The following is a 19,854-nucleotide window of genomic DNA, read 5'->3' on the forward strand; positions in this document are numbered from 1 at the left end:
ATTCACTCAAAGTTTCATCCGCTCTGGTGTTTAGCAGTGAAGCTACATCATGTGTCGTCTTTCCCCAGACGCGGCCTGGAGCCATCCAGCCAGTCGGACGCGTGTGGCCCACCGCCTCCCCCGGCACGCCGGAGGGCCGCAGCCCTAACCCCTTTCAGCATGGCCCCTCCCCGTTCAACTCCTCTGTAAGACCCCTCACCTCCACCTCCACGTAGGGCTGGTTTTAACCATTCCTGTGCCGCCGCACGCCCTGAAGTAACCCGCCCCAGTGCGGCGGGTTACCGATGTCTAAAGCGCAAAATTGATTGTTATCAAAGACAGGCGGAGCTGTTATAGTTCATGTCCATTTGCTCTGGGCTCCAGAACCAGATTTAGCTGCTGAAGGTTTCAGCTTTCAGAAACAATCCAGGCAGTGTAATCAGTGAGAAGCTGAGATCTGATCTCAAACCTGCCGGGTTGTTTCATAAAGGTGCCCAGACAGAACAGCCTGCTTCGCCTGCCCAAGCCCTACTGTCCGTCTTTCTCTGCATCGCTCCTCCTCTTCCACATGAAACCAGCCGCCATGCTGCTCACCCCGTCTCCTCCACAGTCGTCTTGAACTTTGCTGGTTTTTTTCATTGTCTGCCCTCTCCATGTCTCTGTTTGTCCTTTCCACCTCTTTTATCATATGGATCCAACCTCCATAACCCACCCCACCCCGACCCCAACCCCTGCTCCCGCCCCTGCAGCCTCGCGCCCTCTCCCCCTCTTCGCCCGACGAGTTCCCAATGAATGTCAAGCAGGCATACAAGGCGTTCGCCGCCGTGCCTCGCTCGCTGGCAGTGCTGGAGCCGCCGCAGGTAGGACGTGCCGACCGGACTCGGACGAGCATGCTGTGCTGACTGGTTCGCTTGCCGCCCCCTCCCCTCCTCACCTGACTGAAGCAGGCGGCCCTAAAGGAAGCCTGCATGTTGTCATCTGTGACGTGCTGTGACATGTGGGATGTCTCCATCGTTGGTTTTTGTGCTCTCCTGACTTCATCTGTGAAACTGGTGCTAATCTTCCTCTTGATCCGTTCATCAAGGGTGTCCTTAAAAAGCATTAAATTCTCCCATCGAAAATTAAGGTCTTCATTTGAAAAAAATTTAAGTTAGCCTTTAAAGTTGCAGTTACAAAAAGAGAAGGGAAAGGAGCTTAATTTTATTTCACAGATTATCTGTCACAAAATTGATAATTTTAACAAATATGTAAAAAACATTTTTTTGTAAAAGTTAAATACTCAAGCTTTAATATGTTAATCACAGGTTTTAAATTTGTGGTGGCAGGACTACTTAATCTTTGTTTTATGTAGTTTGTTTTTCTTGCGGGACCTTTCTGTCAGGCAAACGTTTGCATCCTGTACAGACTTCTTCGTTATGTTCTTTTTACTCATGAAGGTTCAGGCTGCCAGTAAGTAGTTGCTAATATACCCTTGCTAACTAGCCAGCTAGCCAGTTTGCTGGACGTTTGTCTTTGCCCGTACGATACTACATGCATTTTGTGCTAAAAAAACAAAACTACTAACATAAAAAATATGCAATTTTCTTTTGTACATTTCTATTATGATTCAAGTCTTACATTTCATTCATAATAGTCTTAAAAAGTCTTACACTTGAGTTGGTGAAACCTGCAGAAACCTTGTCATCTGTTCATGTGTCGCTCATTCACCAATGTTTTTTTTTTTTGTTTTTTTTTTTCCAAAATTTATTTATGCTTTAACATGAGGTACAGTGTAAAGGCAATGCAATGGTTATATAGTTACAGTGTACCTTTAACTACAAACATAATTGTGCTAGAACAAGCCCAATTATACCCACATATATACACCTACACAAAATACATAAAATGGATCAAGTCAAAGTAAACATATTGCGTTAGCGGACAGAAACAGATATATCATAAGATAAACAAAATAAAAAGGGACCACAGTACTAAATATATGTAAATTTCTTTCCCTCAACCCATACAAACATACACTCGAAAAACGAGAGAAAAAAAAAAAAAATAAATAAATAAAAAAAAAAAAAAAAAATCAGGTGCCAGGGGATACTTCTGTTAATGTATCAACCAAACTTAACTCAAGGAAGAAGATGAAAGAAAGAGAAATATTGATAAGAATAATAAACATCAGCTACATAAAGTAGGTATTACCTTATCAGTCCGGAATATTAGGGAAATTAATCTTTCTAAGGGTTCTTAATAAGGGGCTCCACAAACCCAAAAATCTCGTAGAAGAGCCTCTTAAAGTAAAACGGATTTTCTCAAGTTTAATGAAATACAGTGTATCTCTAAGCCAGTGGGTATATGATGGAGGTTGAGGCGACTTCCATTTTATTATAATCACTCTCTGTGCCAAAAAAGTCAAGAAAGCCAAGGAGGATTTCTGAAAGGAGGACAGGGTGGACTGTGGAGGTTCAACTCCAAACAAAGCAGTCAAGGGGTCAAGCTCCAATTTCTTGTCAAAAATATCTGACAGAATAGCAAAAACTTTGGACCAATAGTTAGAAAGCTGAGGGTAAAGCCAGATAGTGTGGATCAAATTGGCTGGAGAATGTTGGCATCTATCGCAGGCAGGAGAAACGTTGGTGTAAAACTTGGCCAGACGTGCTTTAGTATAATAAGTGCGATACACAAGTTTGCATTGAATTAAATTATGTCTGGCACAAATAGAGGACTTATGCACCAATGACAGGATTAGTGTCCAAAGATCCTCTGAAATGGATTGTCCAAGGTCTTCCTCCCAAAGTGATCTATAGGAATTCAGGGTTTGTGGGCGTAGAAGCGTGATTTGATTGTAAATAAAAGATATGGCTCCTTTCAATTTGACAGTAGGTTTTAGAAAAATGTCTAAAGGTGAATCTTTGGGAAGGTTGGGAAAATCTGAATAAGTAGAGCGGACAAAGCTGGGCACTTGCAAGTATCTAAAAAAATGATGGCGCGGGATACCAAACTTTTCAGAGATTTGTTGGAATGAGGCAAAAGTATTATCAATATACATATCATGAAAAGTTGAAATTCCTGTTCTCCGCCATGACAGGAAGATACCATCTGTGAGAGACGGCTGAAAGGTATGATTTGAAGCTATAGGGGAATAGACAGAAAGAGATTGCAAGCCAAAATGCCGTCTGAATTGCATCCACAGCCTCAAGGATGCATCAACTAGTTTATTAGAAGTATAAGGTTTCGTTGAGGCTCATTCACCAATGTTTAATCTTGTTTTAATTTTCTTTTCTTGCCTGCTTAGTGTCTCTGTCTTTCTTCTGACTCCCCTGTTAATAATCTTTTTTTTTCTCTGCCAACAGGATCTGTATGGTGTGAGGAACAATTTTCACCCAAAGCAACCTTCACCAGAGGTCAGTAGAGATCAGAAAAAATTTGCAATCTGAAACGTGACACCAAACTCCTTGTTCAATTTATTTATATGCAGTTTAGCATCAGTTCACAACATTTCAAGGCACTTGACAAAAAGAAAGTCATTTAAACCCAATCATAAATGCATTTCAATTTATCATCATGATCAAACAGAGCATCAAGTTCAGTTTACTTTCAAATTAGCTTAAAGGATTTTAGAAGGAAATGCAGCAGATTGCATTGAAACATTAGCTGCCATAAAATAGCGCAAATTGAATGACAAAAATAAATTTGCTTAATGCAAACATCCCAATTTTGTTTTTGCACTTTTTTTGGTTGTATCAAATGATTTTCACAAAACTTATGCCAGTCAGATGATCAACAGCCGGGCGTTGCTACTGGCGAAAGCAGTGAAGAAGACAACAGGAAGTGGTTGAAGGATGATTTTTGTTTTTGTTTTTTTTGGACATGATGTAGCTGGCTCCACCAGAGCCCTCACAGCATCGTACAGTTCATAAAAAAGTTGTGTTGAATACAAATAACAGATTTAGTTATGTTTATTTGAATTGTGTTTTATGGAAGGACTGGTAAAAAGTGAAAGAGTTGAAGTGGAAGAAGTTCGGCTCTCTATAACTTGGTCTGCAGTCCAACTAACGAGGTCAAACCTCATTCCTGCAAAGTTTTGTTTTACATCTTCAAATGGGAACGTTTGTATTCATAGCTGCTCTGACAGTCGGGATTTATCTGGCCTTTTCAGCCTGTGCTGAACGACGAGGTGTTTGATGATAGAAGTGAAGGTCAGGAAGGAGGTGGTGAGGGTCTGACCAGCAGGGTCTCCCCCCGGCCCTCCCTCTCCTCCGATCGACGGGACTATATGAGCCTGGCTGCCGTGCCGCGCTTCTCTAGAACCTCCGTGGAGCAGCAGGTATCCTCCGCCTCCACGGCCGGAGCGACCCGACCGTTGTCTGGGGTGCTTGGCTTTGACCGGTGGTGGTTTCTGCTGTCAGCTACCGGCTTGACTTACAGCGGCTCTGAAATCAACTTCATGGTGTTGGGTTTTATTTAACTTCTTTCCTCTTGACTTTCCTTTTGGTTATGATGAATCGATTACTGAAATAATCATTAACTTATTTAGTAATTGTTAACTGAAATATACAGACTTTAAAAAAGGCAATTTGCTGAAAGAACAACACACTCAGAGCAGCAATTAAGACAAAACTGGACAAAAAAATAGATATATTTTGGATTTAAGATGCATGTTCGACCCAAAACTTTCACCTAGTTTAAATTCTGTAAAATTGAAAAAAAAAAACAAATTCCTTTAAAGCACCTTTTGTTATCAAGTTATTAATCTGTTAATCCGGAAATAATCATCAGATTAGACCTAAACTGAGTTAAGTCAAACAGAAAGAATGTTTAAAGCATTTTTTGCTGTAAATGATGGTGTAAAGAAGTGTTTATTTTCTTATTTAAAAACAAAATTATTTGTTTACATGCATCTTTTAAAAGATTTCTAATATAGTATACAAAGGTTTTTAATGAAAACTTTTGAATATGACAATTGTTTTCATCCGATTAATCATCAGAATAATTGATTACAAAAATAATCATGAGTTTGCAGCCTCACTTCCATCTTTTGGCAGCAAATACATTGACGCAGCTTTAATTCCTGCCGTTTATCGTCTCGTCCTCCTGCTGTTTTTTTCCGTCAGAGTCCGTCTTTTGGAGGTAAGAACAGCCCCGAGCAGCGCTCGTTCAGGGACAGACAGAAATATTTTGAGATTGACGTGAAGCAGCAGACGCCAGAGAAACCCAAACCCAGAGTCTCTCTCGTCGGAGAGGATGACCTCAAGAAAATGAGGGAGGAGGAAGGTTTGTTTTCAGCCTCCCAGAACCAATAAAAACAAAAAGCCGGAGATGTCTTTCCTCGAGTTTACCCGTCTCTGTCTCTTTGTTTCCTCCCAGAGAGGAAGTTTGAGCAGCGAGCGCGGGAGTACCTGATGGACGAAGAGGATGAGGACGAGGAAGAAGACCTGGCTAAGCAGGTGGAGCACATGAAGGCTACAGGAAAGGTTTTGTTAGACGGGGTTGAGTACAAGGTTGAGCCCGTTTCTACCCCGTCTCAGCACTGCTCCACTCCACTGAGCTTCACCGGCAGCTCTGGGTGAGAATCTGGCATCATTTGAGTTTCAATCTTTTCCATTTTGACTTTCTTTTTCAAACTGGCTTTTGATTTATTTGTTTTTTTTCTCTGCAGGCCTTCTTCGGTAGATGGGAAGGGCGACTCTCAGAGAAATTCACTGGAGGACAGCTTCAGGTTGGAGCAGAGACCAAACTCCATGACGGGGTGATTACAGTTTTTAAAAGTTATTTCTGAATGTCTGCATGTGTTAGCCGCCTTATACATTTATATATACTCAAGTAAACATATTTTTACTCAAGTAAAAGTAAAACGTAGCTGTCCAAGAAATTACACAAGAGTAGGCCTGTCACAATAACAAGTTTTGCTGGATGATGATATTGTTGTTTTTAAGACCATTTTAAGTAATATATTAATAATGGCATAAAAATGCAAGTTGACCCTTTTAGGACAGGGGTGTCAAACTCATTTTCGTCTTGGACAAAATCAAGATCATAAATGTTCTTAAACTTCTTAAAATTAAATAATGTTGAACATCTTTTCATTGTTCAGTCCCTCCAGGAGTTTGCGATTGTTTTTGGGATTTTTTGCTGTCACAATCATTGATTTAGAAATATTAGCAATTTGGAATTTTGCAATATTTGCGCTTATGTATGACGTTACATGTGATTTTTTGTTACTTGCCATTTCGATCACTGACTGACATCAAATAAGTAAGAAATACTGCGTCCGGGGCGTGCTGTGGTGGCGCAGGGGGTTAGCACGCCCCATGTTTGGAGGCCTTAGTCCTCGACGCGGACGTCGCGGGTTCGACTCCCGGTCCCGACGACCTTTGCCGCATGTCTTCCCCCCTCTCCTCACCCTCCTTCCTGTCTGCCTACTGTAGAAAAAATACGAGCCACTAGCGCCGCAAAAACTCTTCGGAGAAAAAAATGGGAAAAAAAAAAAAAAGAAATACTGCCTCCTACAGGAGAGAGTTAGCATCACTTAAATCAATGTTTTTCCACAATATTTGCTGAAAATTTGCATTAAACTTACAGTTATGCATTAGCATGAAAAAATGCTGGGACCTGTTGACTTTATGTGAATTTCCACAATTGTGGAATCTCAGAAAACTGGAGAGACCGATTGATGTAATTTAGCATCTGGAGTCCAGAGGGCCACATAAAAAGCTATGGTGGGCCACATTTGGCCCCCGAGCCTTGAGTTTGATACATGTGCTCTAGGAGCTTAATAATGAACTTAAATTTGTAAAGAACATTTAACACTGGAACCGGAAGACATTTTAGACATAAAAAAATAAAACGCAACAACCAAAAACAATAAATAAAATGGAAATAAAAACTATACACAGCCGAAACCATAAATAATATGGATAGTAATGTCTTAATGGTTTTTGAACCTTTCAAAACATATTAATCATCAGAATGGAAATTATTGAGTTAACTTTTCACACATTTAATTGCTTAATTGAGACGACGTTTCACAAGAGTAAAAAGGTATTTGAGTAACTAATCAAAACATCCATCATTTAATATTTAAAAATTACACAGTAAGATTGGCAAGAATATAAAGTTATGTGGAAATTTTGGCATTTTAAGGACTGAAATGAAAGTAATTAATATAAATAACAAAATAAAGTGAAAAAATAATTCCTAATAATTTTTTTTCAATATAAACCTTGAACAATATGAAACTGTAACAAAAACTGCGGGTTTGTCATTCAGTGAAGTTAGTCACAGTGAATGGAGTATCCAGACATTTTATTCAAGTAAGAGTAGCAATACTTCTTAATTAAGTTACTCAAGTAAAAGTAAAAAGTACTACATTGTAAAAATTCTTCTAAAAAGTTACTAAAGTAAATGTAACAAGTTGCTACCCAGCTCTGACCTCTACTGATGCTCCGTCTCGTCAGTCTGGTGTCGTCTTACCCCGGAGAGTCGGCGGCTCCCATCCGCACGGCCAAGGCGGAGCGCAGACATCAGGAGAGGCTCCGCATGCAGAGCCCTGAGCTCTCCGTGGCCCCGGACAAGGACCTGTCCCCTGCAGAGAAACGAGCGCTGGAAGCTGAGAAGAGAGCCATGTGGCGGGCGGCACGGTAACTGAAGCAAAAATACAAATATGAGCACTTAAAACTGACATAGCAATGATTAGACATGAAAACAGAATTATTGCTTCAATTCACGTTCTTTTTATGAGTTTATAGAATAAATGCAATGTGAAAGACTAAACTAGGGGTCTGCAACCTTTACCGTACCCCTATGTCAGAGGTTTTCATGGAGTTAATTGCATAAAATTTCCTCAAGACGATTACTAAAAAGTAGAAGCAAAGATATGCTTTTTTATCCCATCGAAGAAAATGTATCCATTTTGTTTGTTTTAGGTCTATTTTTAGATCTGCTTTTTTTATTAGTTTGGAAAATATATAATTTTTTTTGTTATAATTTTCCACAAATATCTAATTGAAAAAAAATTATGTCTTTTTTTCTTTTTTTTCAAAAGTTTTAGGTCTTTATTTTTAAACTTAAAACTAGAAATAAAATTGTTTAATTATCAAAGAAAAATTCTTTAGTAGATATTCATAAAAAAACTTGTTGCTCTAAACTGTTTTTTTTTTAATAGTGTGATTTACTAAACTGCACACAGTCGCTGCATTTAAAACTAGAGAAAATAGCAGAAGTATTTCCAGTCATACTGTCAGTTTTGTCGTTTTATTTGCAGTCTATAACTAAAATTTATCATGACAATAAAATATTTTTCTTATAAGAAATTGTTCACGATAAATGCATCAGTCCACTTTGTCTTTAAGAACGACGCTGCTGAGTATTTGTTTGGTCTGTTTCCTTCTCCCTAATGTCACGTCTAATACGCATTTATTATTCCTGGTTTTCCTAATTTTCAGTGTTTTATCTTCCATTCTTGGGTTTTCTTCTCTTTTTTCTGTCTGTTTCCCTTTCTGTCTCCTCCTCATCCTTCTCCTTCATCCTGAAATTCCTTTCCTTTTCCTCCCGGCCCCTCTGTCGCCTCCCGTCTGTGTGGCCTGCGGGGCTCAGGCCCTATGGCCTAGAGGAGGATGTTAGACAGTATGAGCAGGACCTGGCAAAGAGGCTCTACCAAGCCCGAGTGAGGGCCTCTCAGGGCGCAGCCCCCCATGCTTCCTCCTCTACCTCCTGCTCTGCAGCCTCCCAGCTCAGGTCTGCTCCTCGGCTCCGGCCGCTAGGGCCAGACGCGCGGCATCATGGGGGTTTGCTGGGGTGCTTTGGTTTTTCCGTATTTTGCTATAGAGGCCAGATCCAGAAAGGTCCAAGCAGTAACACTAACAGTGCTTCTGTTGCCTTTCTACTTCTGTTTTTTTCTTTTTTTGCTTCTGCACGTCCTTTGTGTTTTGTCTCTAGTTCAGTTTACCCCAACCTTTCCCTCCTCTGTCTCGTCCTTCCCGTAGAGCTCTTCTTTTCTTTGTGCCTTGCCGTTCTAGCGGTATGTGTATTAACACATGGCCCGCAGTAAGTTTGCAAGCTGATGAGGGTAAACCTACAGGCAGTAGGTCGTCCTTTTCCTGGAATGCCTTCCTTTATTTCTTTCATAAAATAAGACGATCACAGCAAACCAGGACAAGGAGCACCCGACATTAGTAGTGAATGGCCTACAACTTCCTCTGGAGTTTCTTGTCCTTGTTTCACGCCTCCGCCTTGGTCTCAGAGGACTTCCTTGAACCTGGTTGTTTCCTGTGTAGAATGAAGTCTCTGGAACAAGACGCACTGAAAGCTCAGATGGTCATTGCCAAAACTCGGGACGGAAAGAAGCGTGGGACACTAGACCAGCTGACGGAGTCCCCGTCGCCGGCTCCGACGCCATCTCCCACCCCCATGGAAGGTGAGACTTAAATCTCAGATTTAAGTCTGATATCAATCAATTTTATTTAAAATTTTTGTTTGCTTTTTTTTCTGAAGAAGAAATGATGGAAAATATTTTGAAAATGTGGCTTTTCTTTTAGTCATCCCTTCTCTGAGTTGTATGACGGAGAATTAGGCAACAAGAATTTTTTTTATTCCACCAAATATTGATTTCTGAACTCTTCCTGAGTTAAAACATTAGTACTGTTGTTTCTAAATGAACATAACCTTGATTTCTTTGCATTATTTAAGGACTGAAAACACTGCATGTTTTTCATGAATTTGACCATTTCTGCATTTTCTGCAAATAAATGCTACATTTTTGCTTGGAGTTTCGGAAACATGTTGTCAGTACTTCATGGAATAAAAGAACAATGTTTGTTTTAGTCAAACATATACTGTACCTATTAACAGTAAAAACTGAGAAAATGATCATTTTAAGTGGTCTCTTACTTTTTCCTGAGGCTGTAGTAATAACATTAGCAGAAAAAGACACAATTTTACTAGGAAAAACATCCTAAAAGTGCAAGAAATAATCGTTTTAATAAGAAAAAGCTATTATTATTATAGTTATTAGGATCTGCAACTCGGTTCGTGTAGCTCTTTCTTCAAAACAGAAAGTTGCACAATTGTTTCAAACTTGTCCAACTTACAATTTGACGCTGATGTGCTAAAAAAAAAAGCATTTCTATTCAGTATTATCTTCACAAGATGCTCAACATTCCTCATTTCAATTTTTTATTTTTTATGTTGGAGTTCTGATAAAATTACATATATATTCTGATAATGTTACAAATTTATACTCATTATTTAAACCGTATTCTTGTAATAAAACGAAATAATTGTAGCCTGGCCCTAATGGTCCATCCTAACGTTGAATTCAAAGTCCAAATAAATAGAAGCTTGTTAAACAAAATGACGGCCTTGGGCATACTGACATCACGGGGAATCCATATTTTTCAAAAACCAAAAACTTTGATTTATTGCAAGCCCTAGGAAAATGTGTAACTTATCATCTCAAACGTATTTTTGAACTTTCTTCACATTTAGCTTAAAACTACAAACTTGACAGAGCAACGCAAACTATTGCATTAATGTTATATGAAAAGAAGACAATGGTTTTCAAAGTAGTTTTGATGTAGAAATCTGAAAAGTGTGGAGTGTTTGTGTATTTATCCTTCAGCTTCCTATCTTTCAGATTTTTATTTGTAAAAAGAAAATGTTGTCTTTTCATCTCCTCTTCCTGCTGATCTTCTGCTTAGCGCTGCTTTCTGTATTTTGAGCTTGTAATGTGACAAAATGTGGAAAAATTCTGCACTCTTACAAAACGCTGCGTGTTTATGATGATGATGTATAGAAAGGTTGAAATGTTGTGTTGACTAAAACATGTTTTTTTTTAAATTTCCTGACAGAGCTCAGTCCTCGAGCATTAACCTCTCCAGGCAGGCTGGTAAGCGTCACCTTTTGATTTTACTCCTCTTCACCCTTTGAGGTTTTTTTGCTTTAACTTGGAGAGCTTCTTTAAATAAAAGTTTTTTTAACGTTAAGTCCAGTTTTTAGAGCTTTAAGATCAAAACCAGGTTCTTCGTTGATGAGCTGGTGAGAGGACATTTCCTACATTGCCATAAATCCACCATCCTGCTTGATGTCAGTAAACTGACACACATTGCTCTCCATCATTTGCCTCCGCTGGTTCACCCATTAGCCTATTTGCCTCCTCTTCCTCTCTATTTTCCCCCCACTCTCCTGTTTTCATCCTCCACCTCTCCCTTGCTTTTTGCTCATCCCTGTTTGCTATCCTTCTAGTCCCTGTCATCAAAGAAGTTTGACTACCGACAGTTTGCCGCCATTCCTTCTTCCAAACCCGTATACGACATTCAGGTATTGGCTGCATGCTCAGCTCCGGGGGGCCGCCGCCCCATCCCGCCCCGGCCTCTTCCCTCCCTCTTTACCCCCCTGGCTTTCCCTGCTGCCTCCCCTCAAGTTACTGTTGATCAAGAGGCATCAGTGTGGCTGCAGTCTTGGTCGTGGCTCAGTGGTAGATGTGTGGTGCACTAACTTGTACTTCACAAGACAAGAAACGTTGAAATAATGCTCTCTTTCTCTCATATAAAAACATTATCAGTAACCATTCACAGCTTTATATAACTCTATGCTAACTAATCACTATGAAACGGTGAAACTTGCCTGCTGCAGACATGGACTTTCTGATTCCACTAACCTGAATCGGTTATGGCTACAAATCCAGCATCTCTCTCACTCTCTCGTTCACTCCCATCCTCCTTGTCCATGCATGGGTCATGACATTTCAGGCAGAAGAACTTCTTCTCATCTTCTTGCTCTTTAAAACTTTGGTGTCCTCCTTTTGTCGTCATTTTGTTCCCTTATGGACGAGTGACGCTAATTAGCTTGCAGCCAGGAGAGTGTAGGAGAGGTGATTTGATACCATCTAGTGGTCAGAGTGTGAACTACACGTGTTTCAGGAAGGCAATGGGGCCAACTCATGGATAAATTCAGTAAATAATCTAAGTTGTGCAATAAAAATATATATTTTTAGGCTCACTAACATCTTCTGCACCTTATATATTAGAAGAGACGATATATGACCAAAATTCTCACTTATTTCTAATTTTAGGTTTGAAGATTTTTAGCGACACTAGGCAACTAGGGAAAGGAAATGAGTGACACTAGTATTAATATGCAATAATTTAGAAATGGTGAATTTATTTTGCTTTTAGAACTTTGCATCTAAGGTAGGAGTTTAAAACCTATTTTTATTTCAGGCTACATTAAGATCACGAATGTGCTTAAAGAGCCAGTTGTGGCAAAATATGTGATAAAATGACACATAAAGCTGTTAAAATAGGAATAAAAAGTTAAATAATTCTGAACATATTTTTGCATTAATGTAATTTGGCAGAATACAGACAAATGCAGTATTGTTTTTGATAGATGAAAACAATATTTAGACACACAATGAGCAGTAGTCTGTGACCTGTACAATCCAGAGTCATTTTAGGCCTTCGTCCAGCAAAATTAAAGCCGCAAATGTTAGCTGACCTTTCGTTAAACATCTGTGGTAGTAAATTTGTTGCAATTTTTAGTGAACAGTCATATTTCTAGCTTTAAGTTTTATGTAGAGGAAATGTTATAAATAAATTTTCTTCACGATCCTGATATTTGTGAAAGTTACAAAGAAAAAAGCACAGAATTTCCCACATTTATAGATCTATAAATATATTATCAGGACGTTTAGCATCAATATATTAGCAGAGCGTTTAGCATCATTCTGGAAATTGCATTAAATTAAAAATAAGACCTGGATTTATTTACCTCTATTTAAAAAGTTGTGATCAGTTTTAGACAGTTATCTAAAATATATTGAAATTCAGTTTGTAAAACTGATTTAATGTTGGAAAAAATGGGAAAGAAATTCCTGGAACTGTGCAGCAAAGGAAATTTACTGAATTTAGCTCGAATTAAAACACTAATGATTAAAAAAAACATCTACTTGACTATTGCTCAATCTTACTTGAACAATAGCAGCATCAATAAAATAATCAACATATTGATTTTGAACAGTCTGTCTTATTCCTTAAAGTGGATCTAATTAGCATCATATCCAAATTTATACTACTAGTAGGTACAAGGTTCAAACTTATAATCTCTAAGTAATTTAACATTTGATTGACTGTAAAAACACCTGTGATATTTTTGCACGATTGGGTATAAATTCAGGCATTAAAGGGTTGAGAATAATTTCATAATGTCTCCTGTGGAGGAGAGGATGCAGGGGAAACCTGTGGTTGTCCCGGTCTTTGGGTCTTGTTCGTGTGCGTCTGTCGGTTTCAGCGTCGGGTTCAGTGTGGCGTCTGATCTGTTGGCAGTGACGTCTGTTTGCTTCATTTGGTTTTAGTACGTTTACATGTTGTATCTTTGTTTATTACGGATGGTTGGTAATTTCTGATCTTCATATAAACTCAGAAACTAATGTGTTGGTACCACAAGGTGGCAGTAATGCACCAAATGTATTTCTAGTGGACCTATTAACCAAAATTTACATTTTGCACATTTTTATACTTCCATTAGGTCTCAATTGCTTGTAAAAACAGCCTAAGCACTTAAAATAACCAAACAGCCAAAAAAAGTTACTTCTTTTTGTCAATAAGTATTTTTATGGGTGTCTGGAAAATGAACCCTTTCGAAAATCTCCGGAATGTATCATCACAAATCAGCAGGCACTACTCTATTACCTAGCAACACCAGAGAAGCCCAGCCCGTAACCTAGCAACCCAGCTGAGCTCCAGCATGTTTGGTCAGCTGGTTTTATCGCTGTATGTACAATGACTGCTGGAAGTGTTTTGTTATTGACTTGCCTCCAGAAACCACTTGCTGCATCCTTGTTGGTTGTGCAGGAAGCTCCACTTCTGCTCTTCAAGGATATACAATTGTATAATTGGGCATCTGCTTGCAGCCATTTTGATAACTTCTACATCGATTCTCCTGTTTGGGTTTCTGGTGGGAGTGGGGTGGTGGTAGAGTAGATAATCTTCTGAAGGTTCAATGACGGGTCGCTACCCTGCCAGCTCCTCTACTCAAACGGTGAAAGATTACTGTGGGAAACAGGTTATTAAAGCATTTTATCACCATCTCCCTGTTATTCATTAAAGCCTGTTTTTTCACAGACCCCTGATGCAGCAGAGGAAGTGCAATACATCGACGCCTCCAGTAATGCTGGTAGGTACGGTTTCATTTTGCACTGAAACGGACTTCAAAAATTGTTTTATCTCAACCTGTTCTATTCCCTTTAATTCAGGTAACTACCAGGACTAAGCAGCTCATATTGGTATGATCCTGTGTGCATGTGTGTGTTGGCTGGATGTGTGAGGGGAGTTTGTTCGTGTCGGTCTAACCTGCAAGTTGTGTGGCAAAGCTTGGGTTCAGGTTCTTCTGCTTCTGCTGTCCTGATTTGCAAAATGTATGTTGGGTCAGAACCATTGCAAGGTGGCTCTAAAGACTTCAAGTCTTTCTTTCAAGAAACTGCAGTTCATGTTAATGTTGCATCTGTTTGGGTTTTTGAGTAAAATTGTCTATTTATCTGTTTTATTTGAGTAAAGCCGTCTATTTAGCAGTTTTGAGTAAAGTCGTCTATGTAGCTGTTTTATTTGAGTAAAGTCGTCTATGTAGCTGTTTTATTTGAGTAAAGTCGTCTATGTAGCTGTTTGAGTAAAGTCATCTATTTAGCCGTTTTATTTGAGTAAAGTCGTCTATGTAGCTGTTTTATTTGAGTAAAGTCGTCTATGTAGCTGTTTTATTTGAGTAAAGTCGTCTATGTAGCTGTTTGAGTAAAGTCGTCTATGTAGCTGTTTTATTTGAGTAAAGTCGTCTATGTAGCTGTTTGAGTAAAGTCGTCTATGTAGCTGTTTGAGTAAAGTCGTCTATGTAGCTGTTTTATTTGAGTAAAGTCGTCTATGTAGCTGTTTGAGTAAAGTCGTCTATGTAGCTGTTTTATTTGAGTAAAGTCGTCTATGTAGCTGTTTTATTTGAGTAAAGTCGTCTATGTAGCTGTTTGAGTAAAGTCGTCTATGTAGCTGTTTTATTTGAGTAAAGTCGTCTATGTAGCTGTTTTATTTGAGTAAAGTCGTCTATGTAGCTGTTTGAGTAAAGTCGTCTATGTAGCTGTTTTATTTGAGTAAAGTCGTCTATGTAGCTGTTTTATTTGAGTAAAGTCGTCTATGTAGCTGTTTGAGTAAAGTCGTCTATGTAGCTGTTTTATTTGAGTAAAGTCGTCTATGTAGCTGTTTTATTTGAGTAAAGTCGTCTATGTAGCTGTTTTATTTGAGTAAAGTCGTCTATGTAGCTGTTTGAGTAAAGTCGTCTATGTAGCTGTTTTATTTGAGTAAAGTCGTCTATGTAGCTGTTTTATTTGAGTAAAGTCGTCTATGTAGCTGTTTGAGTAAAGTCGTCTATGTAGCTGTTTTATTTGAGTAAAGTCGTCTATGTAGCTGTTTGAGTAAAGTCGTCTATGTAGCTGTTTGAGTAAAGTCGTCTATGTAGCTGTTTTATTTGAGTAAAGTCGTCTATGTAGCTGTTTGAGTAAAGTCGTCTATGTAGCTGTTTGAGTAAAGTCGTCTATGTAGCTGTTTTATTTGAGTAAAGTCGTCTATGTAGCTGTTTGAGTAAAGTCGTCTATGTAGCTGTTTTATTTGAGTAAAGTCGTCTATGTAGCTGTTTTATTTGAGTAAAGTCGTCTATGTAGCTGTTTTATTTGAGTAAAGTCGTCTATTTAGCTGTTTTATTTGAGTAAAGTCATCTATTTAGCTGTTTTATTTGAGTAAAGTCATCTATTTAGCTGTTTTATTTGCAACGGAGATGTGGCCAGTTTATAGAGACACACCAGTTATTGTTCTTCTATTGGCCAGATCCCAGTTTCAGATAAATTTTTACTGGCAACAACCTTGATGAACTGTCAATTTGTCTGTCAAGCACACCAGAGATGCTGAAAATGTCTTTCCTCTTTAATTACTTCCACACTAAAGAGTGTTTAAAGCACATATAAAGTCTTTAAATTTGCCTACTAATGCATCTGTATTGTGTTTGCGTATTGGATTTAAGCTGGATGAGCTCTCAGTACTTCAATAACTGCATGGATTTGTTTTTAGGTTGAACTAATAATTAATGAGGTCTTTAACACTGTCCCTGAAAGGACTTCAGGATCCTTTGGACTCATGTAGAAATGCATAAATTTGGCACCCAAACAATGTCTGCAAATAACAACAATAGACGACGAGGCCTCTTCTCTCAGTATATTAGGGGTTAACTTTTGCTTCAAAAATTTATCAGATGGCACGCTGGAAAAGACTTTTGTTGTGCAAAAGGGAGTTAAGATTATCACTGAAATGGTTTAATCCTAAAATAGCTTCTCAGTGCAAAACATTTTACTTTATTTTTTTCAAAGAACTTGAAAGCTGAATGAGTATAACAGACCTGTGCACCAATCTGATGGTTGAGTGACACAGATAACAGGTTAAAAACAAATGTTTTTGTTGTTGTGCTCATGTGGCTGCAATTAACTCAATAAAAAAATTACAATTAAAAACACAACAGGAACCTTAAAGTGGGACCTGAATAAATCTAGCCGTCCTCTCTGGTGCATGTAAACAGAAATGATTTGAAATCTGGGTTTTCTCGCTGCTGATTCTGCTGTTTTCTAGCTGCTGCTGCTCAGTGTGGGACGCGTCTTGCAGGTTTCAGGGCGGTTTCGACGCAGCTCTTTATCAAAAGTACACATTTAAAAAGTATTTTTGTGTTGCTTTGTGTTTCTGCAGGGCACGGCCCTGAAGTGGAGGCTCCCATCCCGCTGCCCGCCACCTCGGCCCTGGAGGAGATGGCCCTCTACAGCAACAAACGCAAACTGAGGCAGGGCCGCCGCAGCCTGGAAGCCGCTGTGCCGACGTAACACAACCAAAAACATTAACCCAGAGAGGTCGGCTCTCCAAATATAACCACTGCAAAGACTCTGAAGCTTTTAGTCGCCACATAGATACTCACTTATATCCTGCGTGCCAGTCTTGCCTTTATAGTCTGTGGGTGAGTCGGCGAGCTCCGTACCTGGACGGGACGAGTCGGTGTGGTTAGCTAGGATTGCAACTTGCAGATGAATTATTTTCTTAAATCTTCTGTTTGCCTCGTAGATCAGATCTATTTTAACTTGAGGGTGATCAAAGTTTTTAGTTTTCTTTTTTTATATATATATATCGCTGCACCATTGTGATGTCGCTGTTATGAAAAAAAGCATAGTGGAAACAGGAAATGAGAAGAAATGGGTTATAGTTTTACTAACTTCAGCGATTAGATTGTAAAGTGTCTGTTTTTAATGATTTGGGGTGTAAATATTAACTGAGGAGGGAACAGCTTGCTACCTTCATCGTCGCATATGGTGGAAAATCGTTTCTCTTGAAGCACATATCGTTTATTCACTGCCACTGTATTTATTATCATTTTAGACGAATCAAAGGCCTTCATTCTACATTTTTAATCCTTTTGAACTCGAGATGAGTTCCTAATACTCATCTACATATCACTACTTATATTTACTTTATAAAAACACTTAAATTACAGGAGGAATTGTTGTAAACATGATTTAACTGTTTGGAAGAACGCGTCTACTTGCTGGTTTCTCTCAACCCTGCAGCCTCTGTTCAGACTAACCCTCGTTACATTCCCCTACAGAGAGGACAACTACACTGGACACAGCAGCAGCAAATACTCCCCAATTGAGAGTATTAATACTTGGGATCATGCATTTTGTCATTTATCAATGGTACTTACCCTTCTAAGGGTATTGTGTGTTGTTGAATTTTTTATTTTTTTTAAATCAATGTGAACCGTTAATGCTACCCTAGCATCTTTTGTGTTATCTGGCAATTTTTTTTTTTTTAACCACAGTGATTTGAAGGTAGCAGGGAGTTTTATTTTTCCAACTATGGTTAACTTAAATCTGATGCCACTGAAAAAAAAATCATTTATCGTGTGAATAATGTACAAAAACTGTAAGGAAGAAGAGAAAATATGGGTTGGAAACTGAGCCTGTCTGGACTGCTGAAGCATCTGGGTGAGGTTGAGGCTTGGTGTTGGGATGCTCTCCATGCAAACTGGGAGAGCTGCAAAACATTCTGCAGAATCACAGCATCGTAGCATTTTGTTAATTTAATCTAGGGTCTATGATTACTTTTCCATGTTGCTCTCACTGACTGAAATTCAGTTTATCATTTGCTGTTTGTTTTTTTTCTTATTTTATTTGTAGGCAACTACTTTTATTTTTTTTTTCCCCAGAAGAGTTTCACTACATTGATGCCGTGTTTTTATGTTTTCTGTGTTTCTTATTTTTGTCTCGAGTTCTTTTTGGGGGTTTTAACTTGCTAACAGGCCAGAGGGTGTGGGGTCAGACGTCCTAGGGTCAAGGGTTATAGCTCATATAAGACTGTAACTAGTGAATTTGTACAACCAAAGAAGTCTATTTTGTGGTTCAGGAATAATAAATTTTACTTTTCATTTAAGAAGCTAATCCAGTCTGTTGTCGTTTGTGCTTGGACAGCATGTGAAACAAAAAGAACGTAAAGTTAAGGTGTATTCCCCACCTGTGAAATTATAAGTTTGTGGAAACTTTCCTTGTCTCAGATATTACAGAATTATAATTATGAGGAATTTATACTTTAGATTCAATTAAAAGTACTGAACTTAAACATGGTACATTATAAAAGTTACTCTATGTAACGTTTATAAAGAAAAAAAATTACATGTATTTGTTAAAACTGTCACTATGTCATAACATAGTGACAGGGATTGTTTGAATCCCTAGTAGGAGACTAGGGATGCAAACTGCCTGAAAATACACGAACCGCAAAGGTTAAAGAGCTGGAAAAGCAAAGTAAAAAACTACGAGAGGAGAATGCTGATTTTAAAAAGAGGCTTAGAGAATTAGAAAGGTACAGAATGAAATGGAGCCTTTACATTAAAATTCAGAAGGAGGAGAAAGATGAAGACGTCAGGGCTTTAGTTATATATACTCATCGTTCACATCGTTCCTGAATCTGCGTCAAGGCTGAAGGAGGACGTGGATGTTGTTTACCAACTGGGACGAAGGATGGAGAACAAACACATAAACGTCCTCGTGCTAAGAAGACCAAAAAATTCTCTTATTGTAAGGAACTGGGCATCCGGTTTGCTAAAATGCTACCCAATGCCTGGGAGGAGAGAAATCATCTGTGGCTGCAGATTGATCAAGCCAGGGGAGCCAGGAAGGTGGCCTACTTCCATATTGGATATATAAATGGACGCCAAATCTGACTGGAAGGTATGTATACTGAATGAGGTGGAGATGTAGACTTTATAAAAGGACCTGCTGCTCCAACGCTTCAGCTTAAATTTTTCTATAGCTAACTTACTGAATATCATTTTGTGGTAATCAGTTTAACTGAGTTTTCTTTTTCATTCAAGGAGCTTTTTTTGTTCATAATGTTGAATTCGAAAATGTCATTTATTTCACTCAATGTTAGCATACCTCGCTACTAGGAATAGAGAGTTCTGGCAAGATGGCGTGCCGAGCAATCCCCAAATAACAGTTCATGAACTTTAGAGTCGTTTCCACAGTAAGCCTCCCAGGAATATGGTGGAAAGTGAGCTGGCTTTGCTGTTGTCCAGCAACATAGCATACATTAAATACTTCCACTGATGGACTCTGATGATGTCAAAATGTTATGATGTCATAAGGGACATCATAACACTTGAATGTATTGCATCTAAATCAAACTTGCAGAACTCAAGTAGCAAAACGGACATTGGATTTCCATATTAGATTTAACATTGCATTTTTTTCATAGCTTGGCACTGGCACTGGATCAGTTAAAAAAGTTTAAAGAAAGACCTGAAATGCATAATAAGGACACTGCA

The 19,854-nt window shown here is 38.7% G+C and overlaps 1 protein-coding gene across 26 annotated transcripts in view; it reads left to right on the top strand.

The window, feature by feature from the left end:
• scrib (scribble planar cell polarity protein) overlaps window positions 1-18,469 on the top strand; it is a 79,133-nt gene extending 60,664 nt beyond the window's left edge. For 9 of the 26 annotated variants that reach the window (XM_028004705.1, XM_028004706.1, XM_028004710.1 and 6 more), the window contains 14 exons: window positions 69-185; window positions 729-839; window positions 3,321-3,371; window positions 4,127-4,294; window positions 5,082-5,241; window positions 5,335-5,533; window positions 5,627-5,716; window positions 7,425-7,607; window positions 8,563-8,703; window positions 9,243-9,382; window positions 10,815-10,852; window positions 11,209-11,283; window positions 14,088-14,139; window positions 16,731-18,469. In XM_028004705.1, coding sequence (XP_027860506.1) covers window positions 69-185; window positions 729-839; window positions 3,321-3,371; window positions 4,127-4,294; window positions 5,082-5,241; window positions 5,335-5,533; window positions 5,627-5,716; window positions 7,425-7,607; window positions 8,563-8,703; window positions 9,243-9,382; window positions 10,815-10,852; window positions 11,209-11,283; window positions 14,088-14,139; window positions 16,731-16,861 — 1,656 coding nt within the window. In that variant the 3' untranslated portion in view covers window positions 16,862-18,469. Of the gene's footprint in view, window positions 1-68; window positions 186-728; window positions 840-3,320; window positions 3,372-4,126; window positions 4,295-5,081; window positions 5,242-5,334; window positions 5,534-5,626; window positions 5,717-7,424; window positions 7,608-8,562; window positions 8,704-9,242; window positions 9,383-10,814; window positions 10,853-11,208; window positions 11,284-14,087; window positions 14,140-14,218; window positions 14,249-16,730 lie in introns of all 26 variants that reach the window. The other 17 variants (XM_028004718.1, XM_028004720.1, XM_028004721.1 and 14 more) reach the window with 11 other exon arrangements.
• The last annotated feature ends 1,385 nt before the right edge of the window (window positions 18,470-19,854 follow it).

Source organism: Xiphophorus couchianus, chromosome 21 (assembly GCF_001444195.1).
Source record: "Xiphophorus couchianus chromosome 21, X_couchianus-1.0, whole genome shotgun sequence".
Lineage (NCBI taxonomy): Eukaryota > Metazoa > Chordata > Actinopteri > Cyprinodontiformes > Poeciliidae > Xiphophorus > Xiphophorus couchianus.